Genomic DNA, 12,000 nt, shown 5'->3' with positions numbered 1-12,000 from the left:
TTTTAATTGACAAAACCCATACTTTAAAGAAAAAGGAAGAATGTGCTGCTTTCAAAAGAGCTTGAAGACAGTTTCAAAGATTCAAATTTTCTTCTAACGAAATGTCACAACAAAAAAGGTTTGTCTTTACATATGTGGGGGAGAAAACAATTAACAGGTTGTTTGATTAGAAACCTAAAATTTTGACTGGGCACAGTGGCTCAGCCCTGTAATCCCAGCACTTTGGGAAGCTGAGGTGGGAGCATGGCTTGAGCCCAGGAGTTCGAGACCAGCCTGGGCAACATAGTGAGATCTCATCTCTACGAATAATTTAAAAATTAGCTGGGCATGGTGGCCTGTACCTGTGGTCCCACCTACTCGGAAGGCTGAGGTGGGAGGATCATTTGAGCTTGGGTGGTCAAAGCTGCAGTGAGCCATGCTCATGCCACGGCATGCCAGCCTGGGCAACACAGTGAGACTGCAACTCAAAAAAAAAAAGAAAGAGAAAAGAAGGAAGGAAGGGAGGAAGGGAGGAAGGGAGGAAGGGAGGAAGGAGAAGGAAGGGAAAGGAAAGGAAAGACAGACAGACAAGACAGACCTAAAACATTAAAGGTTCCCATTATCTTTTAATTGATGAAAACCATATATATTTATCATGTAGAACATGATGTTTTGAATTTTGCCAATTTTATTTCCTTTTAATAGTCCCACTTTAAATGCTAGAGGAAAGAGTTAAATTGCTATCTATGTTAAGGGATTATTTTATAAATGATTCTGAAATATGTGACTTTTTGTTTTCCGTTTTTGAGACAGGGTCTCACTCTGTTGCCCAGGCTGGAGTACAGTGACCAATCATAACTTACTGCAACCTTAAACTCCTAGGCTCAAGCAATCTTCCCGCCTTAGCCTTCCAAGCAGCTGGGACTACAGGCATATGCCACCACATCTGGCTAATTTTTAAAAATTTTTGTAGAGACAAGGTCTACTGTGTTGCCCAGGCTGGTCTCCAAGTCTTGGGCTCAATCCATCCCCCGGCCTCAGCCTCTCAAAGTGCTGGGATTACCCGCGTGAACCACCATGCCCAGTCTACAACGACAACGATCAAACTCTCAAAAGTTAATTATTTAGTTAATTCCTAGAGCTTCCTAGCTCACTGAGCCTCCTCGCAGCCCCAATTCCAGACCAGGCAATAAAATAAGATGCAGTCTATTAACTATTTGTTTTCAATAGTGAAAATGAAGGCAAAAACTAAAACACAAATTAGATTTGGAGGTCTCTCCAGAATTCAAATATTGAAGTTTATTCCCATTCCTCTTTTAACGAGAATACCCAAGAAGCACATAAAAATGTGTACAAAGATACTCAGAGAAGTATTATTCATATTAGCCAAAAACACATCAAACAAGGCTATGTTCAAAGCTCAATTAACAGAAAATGAAACATAACTTTTAATGTGAAGGTGTAATTTGGAATTAAGTTAGCAACTTAAAAAACACTGAAGCATCAAAAAAAATGCAAAACATTTATAAGAGCATCAATTTTTAAATGCTCTTTATAAACATTTTATAAATTGCCATTGTAAAACCTAATGCCTAAAATTGACAGGCTAATCCTAAAATTCATGTGGAAATGCAAGTAACCCAGGTAGTCAAAATAATCTAGAAAAAGAAGAAAAACGCTGGAGGACTCATACTTCCTGATTCCAAATTTGCTATACAAAACAAATCTGTAATCCAAACAATAGCAATCCAAGTTGTGTGGTACTGGCTGTTATAAGGACAGACAATGGAACAGAATTGAAAATAGAGAAATAAATCCATACATTTCTGGTCGATTGATATTTGACAATGGTACCACAATTCAACGGGGAAAGAGGAGCCTTTTCAACAAATGGTACTGGTACAACTGGACACACAATTGTAAAAGAATGAAGTTATACCTTTTCCTTGCACCATACACAAAAATTAACTTCGAATGGACCATAGACCTAAACAGAAGAACTGAAACTATAAAACCCTTATAAGAAAACACAGGGAGTAATTTTGGGGTTAGGCAAAGGTTTCCTAGATACAATAAAAGCACAAGTAATAGAAAAAATAGATAAGATGGACTTCACTAAGACTTCATGAGAATTAAAAACTTATGAGTTACTTCAAAGAGCAGCATCAAGAAAATGAAAAGGCAGCCCACAGAATGGGAGAAAATGTTTGCACATTATGTATCAGATAAGGTGTGTATCCAGAATATTAAAAAAAAACTCTTACAACTCAATTATAAAAAGACAATCCAATTTTTAAATGGGCAATTAATCTAAACAGACATGTCTCCAAAGAAAATATAGTAATAGACAATAAGCACACGAAGAGATGCTTGACATCATTAGCTGCGATATCTAGCATCAGAGAAATGCAAATCAAATCACAATAAAATATTAATACTACTTCACGTTCACCCACCATATTATAATAAAAGGGACAAATAAGTGTTGGTGAGCATGTGGAGAGGAACCCTCAGATATTGCTGGTGGGATTGTAAAATGCCACAACCGCTTCAGAATAGTACGGCAGTTCCTCAAAATGTTAAACATAGAGCTACGATTTGACCCAGGAATCCCATTCCCAAAAGAAATGAAAACATACGTTCACACAAAAACTTGTACAAAAATGTTCATGGCAGCATTACTCATAACCCAAAAGTGGGAACAACCAGATGTCCATCACTGATTGGACAAATATTAATAAAATGTGGAATGGAATATTATTTGGCCATAAAAAGTAATTAGTACTGATACATGCGACATCATGGATAAACTTTGAAAACATTATGCTCAGTGAAAGAAACTAGTCACCATGGCCCCATTTATAGAATATATCCAGACTAGACAAATGTAGAGAGGCAGAAAATACATTAGTTGCCTAGGCCTGGGGCAGGGGGAAAATGGGGAGTGACTGCTAATGGGTCTATGGATTCTTTCTGGGATAACGAAATTGTAAAATTGACGTGGTGACGTTTACACAACTCTATGAACATATGAAAAATCTCTGAATTTTACTACACTTTAAATGGGTGTATTGGTACGGAATGTGAACTCAATAAAACTGCTTAAAAAACAAAACACCTAAGGTCTAGTATATACGTTCTTTGTGGAAAACAAGGTACATTCAAGACTAATAACTATGAACTGATTTGGTTACTAACCAAGACCACGCTTGAGGCACTTAGAATTAAGAATTTAACATACACTCCTTACTAGCTAAAAGATTACCCCTTTAAATATGTCTAAATCTCAACGAAAATGGAACTGCAGTACTTGCAACTGTCAGGGCATAAAATGGGATTCACGAAAGATACCTGAGTAAACATGTTCCTTTCCTGTACATGGCTGAACTGTGCTTCCCATTACAAAAAAAAACAATAACTGCAGAAAAATACTCCACCGGGAGTCGGATAAATTCTCAAAGAAGAATCTAATACTGACCTAAGACAAGGGGTGGAAAGAATGAGGAAGGGGAAGGAGCACAGATGAGTAAGGGGAAGCCTCCGTGCATTTAAGCCCAAGGAGTTCAGTTACATTAAATCCAACTTTTAAAAGCTTTGTGAACAGGCCCAGAGGCAAAGTCCTGGGCGCAAACCCATGAGCCGAGCTGCGAAGCTGAAAGGAAGTGCTAGTCCAGCCCAACTCTGCACTGGATTTGGTGTGGAAATGGTCCGAGGTAAACGGGATCGCTCAGATGGGGGGCCCGCAATTGAGGGCAAGAGGCGAAACCCCTCCGCCCGGCGCTCCCAGCCAGCGCGCAGCGGGAGGCGGCCGTGCCGCGGGCCCGTCCTTCGCGTCCGAGTCGCCGCGCACGCCCCGCGCGGAGCGCGCCCGGCGCCGGGAGCCTCCGGTGGGGCTGGGTCCCGTCTCCCGCCCCATCCGGCGCTTTGTCCTAGCCCCGGCGGCCGGCGGCCCCGCTGCGGGCTCCCGGGCCGCGGTGACAGCACCCGTCCTCAGTAGGGCTGCGAGCCCGGGAGTCCCTATAGGCTGGCGACCGGTCGCCCGCCGGACCTCACCCAGGCGGGACGCGGCAGGCGGCGGTCTGAGGACGCTCGCCCTGCCGGAGGAGGAGCCGCCGCCGCCCGAAGCGCACGCAGGCCAAGCTCAGGCGCCAAAAGCCTTGGACTTCGAAACACACTACTTCCAGCATCCTAAGCTTACCCAAAAATTCTCGACGAAATACGCCATGACCATCGTGCCGCCGCCGCGCCAGGTTCCGCGTCCGCGCCCGCCCGCCGCTGTGTAAACACGGTCCGGCCCCCACAGCACCCCCGCCTTTCGCCGCCGCCGCAGCCGCCGCCGCCGCCGCCGCCTTCTTCCCAGAGACCGGCCCGCACCTTCCAGGGCGCATGCGCCACCTAGCGGCTGCCGCCGCTGGGCGAGCACTTAGACGCCACGGCCACGGTATGCGCATGCGCCCCGTCCCAGTCCGGGGTGTTGGTGGATCTGTCTGCATCCCGGGCGCGGCTGGGTTGAGTGTTCTGTTAGGAATGGTGGAGAACTGGGTACTTGAGGAGTCACCGTGGAGACTGCTCTCCCTGTTTGCGGTGCGACGGGCACTGGCCCAGGGACAGAGCGAAGAGAAGGGCCAGCCAGCGTCTGTGGAGTCGGCAGACTGGCTGCCCACTCTCTCCTCACAAGACTCGCTTCCCCGGCCTTCGAGGATCTCGAACGGACTATAGTCTGGGCTCACTGGGCTGGAGGAAACTTGGCCGCTGGCCACCCGGAGGAGACTGAGAAGCCTTTGGTCAACAGGGCGCCTTTCCTTGAACCAAAACAAAACTTTCCGAAGCCGGAAAGGAAACGCCCAGTGTCGCCTGAGAGCCCTGGAGCTGCGCGAGACCCAGGCACCGAGTGCAGCCTCGGCCGCTGACCTCTAGCACGCCTGGAGCAGACCAGCCGGGACGGCCTGCAGGCCTGCGGGAGCGGAATGTGACCCGAAACCGACGGACTTCCTGACCCATGGTCCATGGTTCTCTTAGCAACTTGAACATTTTGGAAAAAGAAACAAGTCTTAACATGCCTCGACCTAATGGAAAAACTAAATCCCCTTCCGACACTTTGCTTTCCAAAAGTTAAAAAATAATAATAATAATAACTAAACTCTAGTAGAGGTCTCAAGTTCACTGTCACCAGGTCAGCTAGGTCCAGAATCTGCAGTTCTTGAAGCCAAGCCCTACAAATAGATTTAGTGTAGCATATCACATACTTCCTCAGGCGACTTAAAGCAATGAACACCAATAAGATAACAATTCATGAGAAATTATTTTCATCCTCAAGTAAAAGTCATGAGGTGCCTTTCAGATAGATGAAATTGTGTTTGTTGAATAGGGAATAATTGGATAATGGTATTGTGGTCATACTTTTAAGAATATTTGTTAGAAATATATAGGATGCAAAACATCTAGGATTTTCTTAAAGTCATTTATTATGGATAGGGATATGAGTAAGGACATAGATGAAAAGGGATGAAACAAGATGGGCCATAGTTGCTCTATTTTCGTATATCCTGTTTATTTTGTTTCTTTAAAAAGTCCTCATATCACTGACATTTACACTTAGTTTTGGGGAAGTCAAACTTAGAAATAAGCTACAGCTCTCTAAGCTATCAGTCTAACTGGATTTTTCTCAGTGCTGAAGAACTTTTTAAAAAATTCAGCCATCTAGGTCACACAGCAAATACATTTGGCATTAAATTCTTAGTATCACTAAGCACTCCTCCCACCCCCCACCCCGCCTCCCCACCCCACCCTTCCCCCCCACCCTTCCCCCCCCCCCCCCCCCCCCCCCCCCCCCGCCGCACCCTTAGACCTGGGCAAGAGAGACTTCTATCCTGGACTCCACGCTTTAAAGGAACTTACGTATCACACACACACATTAATTAAAAAAAAAAAAACCACACACATGGGTGCCTCTGCCACTTGTGATCTGATACTGAACACTGGCTCATAACCACAAATTCCCTCTCCCGATGAAGAACACTATTCAGGCTACGGGAAAACTCTTCTTCGTATCTTTTGTCTTATGTCCTCAAAACAAACGGTGAACTTCAAAAGCAGTGAAAATTTGTACATAGCATGGCTGCCCATTTCAGCGACTGCTTTGGAGTCAGAATTTGAGCAACAGAAATGCTTAGGTAAGAAAGAAGACAAATTAACTTGTCAAATCCTTCCTGTCAGCTTGAATGCTATAGATTCCTGCATAACAAAGTATTGTTTCTCAGTAGTATCAAGCATACATTTTCCTTTTGTTAAGTGTTCCAATGTGTGACTACAACCTACTGACAATTTAGCATGGTATTCACAATAGTTACTGGCCTTCATTCGTATTCTTCTGCTCCCCTACAATTTAAGAGTAGGCCTGGAATGAAGATAAGTATTCTGTGTATTTCAGGTATTTGCAAGGTTCGTTAGGGCCAAAACACCATATCCTGTAATTGCCCGATATTTAAGTTGTGGAACTTTATAGTAAACAGTGATTAAGATGACTAAATTTCAAACAAGACTGTGTAGTATAGGAAGAGTGTGGATGGTATCAGCCACCTTCTGCACTCTCAAGTGAGGTTTCCAGGGATGCATATACATTCTGGCAGAGCATAGATAAGCCCCTGAGTGGGTAGCTCGCTCATATGCCTTAAAGTATTTGTGCCACACACACTTAGCCTTTGCTTATCAAAATGTATTTCATTTTGAAATTATTAAAAACCGACATAGATAACAACAGTGTACAAGTCACTGCCTATAATACCTGTCACTTAAGAGTCACTCAGTAAATGTTCAGTGAATGAATGATGACATCTATCATAGAAATGTCAAGGTAGATGAGACCTTGAATATGTAATAATTCCATTATCTTTTACACATACTCTTTTTTTTTTTTTTTTTTTTTTTTTTTGGAGACAGAGTCTCGCTTGGTTGCCCAGACTGGAGTGCAGTGGTGTGATCTCAGCTCACTGCAACCTCCAGCTCCCGGGTTCAAGCGATTCTCATGCCTCAGCCTCCCAAGCAGCTGGGACTATAGGCGCCTGCCACCACGCCTGACTAATTTTTGTATTTTTAGTAGACACAGGGTTTCACCATGTTGACCAGGCTGGTCTCGAACTCCTGACCTCAAGTGATCCGCCCACCTGGGCCTCCCAAAGTGCTGGGTTACATGCATGAGCCACCGCACCCAGCCTACTCGTCCTCTTTAATTGGTACTTGATCCTAGAATTTGTAGAAAATGTCATTCTTGTGGGCTTGAGTGTACTTCTTAAAGGATAGAGTACTTTTTCTTTTTCTTTTTTTTTTTTTTTTTTTTGAGACAGAGTCTTGCTCTGTCACCCAGCCTGGAGTGCAGTGGTGCAATCTTGAATCACTGCAACCTCTGCCTCCCAAGTTCAAGTGATTGTCCTGCCTCAGCCTCCAGAGTAGCTGGAACTACAGGTACGCACCACCATGCCTGGCTAAGTTTTGTATTTTCAGTACAGACGGGATTTCACCATGTTGGCCCGGCTGGTCTTGATTTCCTGACCTCAGGTGATACACCCACCTCGGCCTCCCAAAGTGCTGGGATTACAGGCATGAGCCACCACACCTGCCCTTAGAGTGCTTTGTGAAATAAAAATAAAATAAAATTTAAATAACATCCAAGATTTACTGTAGCAAGAGATCGCCTGTTGGAAAGGAGCCCCTACTCAATTTGGCCTTTCATTTTTGGGTGTCCCCACTACCAGAATCATCTTTCTCTTAAGAGCTCTCTATACCTGCTAAAGAGATATCAGTTTCCAGGGATGCTGTTGATCCCCGTTAAACTCTGGCCTAAGCATATATGTTATAGCCCAAAGTTATAGACTTTTAAAACATAACTTGATAAATGATACCAAATAAGAGAAGAAACACAAAAAATAACATAAGTCTAAATTATCTGGTTTACAAAATATGGTTTATTTCCAAGATTTGAGGGTTCAGTCTCTTAGGCAAGGCACCCAGAGTACTTCCCCCTTTCCATTCCTTAGTTTGATTTCCTCCCATTTCTCATCCTGGGTTCACAGCTCACAGCACATTAATCAACATTTAGTCACAAGGGTCATTTCCTCATAACTTCATTTGAAACTAGGTCCATATCAGAAGAGTTGGCTATAAAGGAAAACGCATTTTCTCATTATTTTCAATATAATTTTGCAAATGTACTTCCACTTGTTTCCAAGATGGGAGTGGCAGAAGAGAAGATCCTATAAACCTCTTTTTCCTGCCAATTTATTCAAGGCGTGGCATCCATCCCGTCAGGTGCAGTATTCCTTCTCTTAACTCATGTTGTACTTGACAATAACAAGTGGCAAAAAAGCTAAGCTCTATTAAAAGGCAGAAGAGAAACAGACAGATCCCTGAAGTCTGGTACGCTCTTGCTTTTCTGTACTCAGTAGCAGCACATTAAAAGCAAAAGCCTTATGCAAAACAGAAAGAAAAGCAAAAGTTTGGCAGATGGCAGCCAGGCAGGCTGCTGTGTGAGGGCCAAGAGGTAGAAGCATGTTGATCCAACTGCACAATAGAGCTCAACATCACCCTGCACACTACTTTCTCATTTCAGAGCAGCTTACCGGGTAGATGTGCCTTTCTTCTCTCCTCAGCGTACCTGGGATTGACTCCCTGCCTGCTCCTCACATGGTGCCATCTCTTCCTCCAGAATTAGATGTACTTTCCCAGGTGCTCCTTCATCTTGTCATTTGTGGAAGAGGCACAAACACCTGACCAGTTGTTCCAGGGTCTGCATTGCTAGTGACTACAGGGAAACCAACAGTGCTTCAAAAATAAGAGAAATTACTAAATTACAGAAAGCCATGAAGATAATAATAAAGTGAAAACACTCAGGGCTGGGCATGGTGACTCGTGCCTGTAATCCCAACACTTTGGGAGGTTAAGGCAGGTGGATCACCTGAGGTCAGGAGTTCGAGACCAGCCTGGCTAACATGGCGAAACCCCATCTCTACTAAAAATACAAAAAATTAGCCAGGCGTGGTGGCAGGCACCTGTAATCCCAGCTACTTGGGAGGCTGAGGCGGGAGAATTGCTTGAACCCAGGAGGCGGAGGTTGCAGTGAGCTGATATTCTCCAGCCTGGGCAACAGAACAAGACACTGTCTCAAAAATAAATAAATAAATAAAAAGTAAAAAAAAAACCAAACACTAAAAAATGTTTGTCTTTTTTTTTTTTTTAGACGGAGTCTCGCTCTGTTGCCCAGGCTGGAGTGCAGTGGCTGGATCTCAGCTCACTGCAAGCTCTACCTCCCGGGTTTACACCATTCTCCTGCCTCAGCCTCCTGAGTAGCTGGGACTACAGGCACCCGCCACCTCGCCCGGCTACTTTTTTGTATTTTTTAGTAGAGACAGGGTTTCACCGTGTTAGCCAGGATGGTCTCGATCTCCTGACCTCGTGAACCGCCCGTCTCGGCCTCCCAAAGTGCTGGGATTACAGGCTTGAGACGGCCTGTTTGTCATTAATGTTAAGTGGAAAGACAGAAGGTGTCAAATTACAAGTATGTTGAGTCATACATTTTATTTGTAAAATTACAAATATGGGCCGGCTGTGATGGCTTACGCCTGTAATCCCAGCACTTTGGGAGACCGAGGTGGGCGGATCGTGAGGTCAGGAGTTTGAAACCAGCCTGACCAACATGGTGTAACCCCATCTCCACTAAAAATACAAAACTTAGCTGGGCCTGGTGGTGCCTGCCTGTAATCCCAACTACTCAGGAGGCTGAGGCAAGAGAATTGCTTGAACCTGGGAGGCAGAGGTTGCAGTGAGCCAAGATTGTGCCACTGCACTCCAGCCTGGGTGACAGAGCGAGACTTCATCTCAAAAAAAAAAAAGAAAAAAAAAGAAAAATTACAAATACGTTAAAAAAAAAAAAAACAGTGTGTTAAATAGACAAATATAAAACATGGAAGACATTTAAAATTTAATATAATAACATTGTAGAATTTAAAGAACAATTGTTCTATGTTTTTGTCTGAATATAAATGTAACTGGGCCTAATCTTCTTTAATGTCTTTCATTAACTCTCTCCTCTGTTTAATTCATTCAGGCAGTAGACATTTACTATGCACTTGTTACAATGAAAAGATTGTCTCTGCTTGCTTTTTTTTTTTTGAGACAGAATCTTGCTGTGTTGCCCAGGCTGGAGTACAGTGGTGCAGTCATAAGTCACTGCAACCTCAACCTCCTGGTCTCAAGCAAGCCTTCCTACTTATCCCTAATAGCTGGGACCACAGGCACACACCACCATGCCCACCTAATTTTTTATTTTTTGTAGAGATGGGAGCTCCCTATGCTGTCAGGGCTGGTCTTGAACTCCTGGGCTCAAGTAATCCTCTCGTCTTGGCTTCCTAAAGTGCTGGGATTACAGGTGTGAGCCACCATGCCTGGCCATCTCTGCCTTTGAGAAATTCACAGTCTAATATGGACGCACGATGAAGATGATAGAGATCATGGCAATTATAGCAATAATGTGCATAGAAGAGTGACTGACGCATAGTTGGCAAGCAATACACGTTTGTTAAATGCATTAATTAATGAATCACTGTTCCAAAATGTAACCTCAAAGAAATGTAATTTGTACTTTTATTTTCTTTTCCTTCTTTCTTTCTTTCCTTTTCTCCTTTTCCCTTCAACTCCCTCCTTTCTTTCTGCAAGGAAAGTGACAGGAAACTGCCCTGGATTCACCCAGGGTATCCTCCATTAGCACACTGATTTGGAGGTCCATGGGGTAGCAGAGTCCAGAGCAACTTCTGAAACTCAGTCCTGGAGCCAGCTAGCTCCCTAGGAGATGGATGCTTATGAAGAACAGGGCACTAGAAATGTAATAATAGGAGCCCAAGCAAGAAGCACCCTTGGCTTAGCTAAGAATGGAGGAAGTGGACTTGAAGAGCCACTCCCTTGAAGAGCCACTGAAGCCTGGGCAGGAATATGAGTCACCAATGGACCAGCACCTTCTGTACACCTGGTAGCACCAGATTTCAACAGAACACAGGGTACCAGTGGTCCCATTCACTGTTTATCTAACGAACATTTATGGAACACCTGTATTGAGATAGGCCCTCTTCTAGACACTGGGGATACAATGGTGAATGAGACAAATAATTGTGCTGCTTTCATGGCACTTAAATGTATGGAGACAGACCAAAAGGATGTAAATAAATGATATCTTTTGGGATAGTGATACATGCTTTGCAGTATAATTGACATAGGTTGTAGTAGGGAGAGCGGGCTTCTTCTTTACCTAGAATGGTCAAAAAGGCCTCCCTGAGGACATGACATTTGAGCAGAGACCTGAATGAGCTAAAGGAAGTAGCCATGCAGAGATCTGCAGAGTAGTCCACATTAAAGGAACAACAATAAGGTCCAGAAGTAGCAGTGAGCTTGATTTGTTCGAGTAAATGAAAAGGGAGCCAGTTTGGCTGGAGTGCAGTGATCAAACGGAAGAAGAACAGAAATGAGATCAGACAGGAAAGCAGAGTCAGGTCAAAGAGAGAGAGGCTGGTTTGTAATCTAAGCACCATAGGAAGCCAGTGGAGGATTTTAAAGCAGCAGAACGATACCTGATTTATGTTTTAAGAAAAATCACATTCAGGCCGAGCACGGTGGTTCATACCTGTAATCCCAGCACATTGGGAGGCCGAGGCTGGTGGATCACTTGAGACCAGTAGCTTGAGATTAGCCTGGGCAACATGATGAAACCCCGTCTCTACTAAAAATACAAAACGTAGCAAGACGTGATGGCACACGCCTGTAATCCCAGGTACTCAGGAGGCTGAGGCAGAGTTGCTTGAATCCGGGAGGCAGAGGTTGTGTAGAGCCGAGATCGTGCCACTGTACTCCAGCCTGGACGACACATCGAGACTCTGAAAAATTAAAAAAAAAAAAATCACATTGACTGATCTGTGAAAGGCAGGGTAGTGGAAAAAATATTTGGGAGGCCACTCCAAAGATGGATATAATAGACCTGAC

The 12,000-nt window shown here is 44.1% G+C and overlaps 1 protein-coding gene across 5 annotated transcripts in view; it reads right to left on the bottom strand.

The window, feature by feature from the left end:
• FCHO2 (FCH and mu domain containing endocytic adaptor 2) overlaps nucleotides 1-4,266 on the bottom strand; it is a 136,884-nt gene extending 132,618 nt beyond the window's left edge. For all 5 annotated transcript variants that reach the window (XR_012413727.1, XR_012413728.1, XM_005557127.4 and 2 more), the window contains exon 1: nucleotides 4,178-4,266. Coding sequence is in view for 3 of the 5 variants with exons in the window: in XM_005557127.4 (XP_005557184.2) it covers nucleotides 4,178-4,210 (33 nt within the window). In the remaining 2 variants the exon portion in view is untranslated. The remainder of the gene's footprint in view (nucleotides 1-4,177) is intronic.
• Nucleotides 4,267-12,000: the final 7,734 nt, after the last annotated feature.

This window comes from Macaca fascicularis, chromosome 6, assembly GCF_037993035.2.
Source record: "Macaca fascicularis isolate 582-1 chromosome 6, T2T-MFA8v1.1".
Classification (NCBI taxonomy): Eukaryota; Metazoa; Chordata; class Mammalia; order Primates; family Cercopithecidae; genus Macaca; species Macaca fascicularis.
This window is presented reverse-complemented; position numbering and strand designations above follow the sequence as displayed.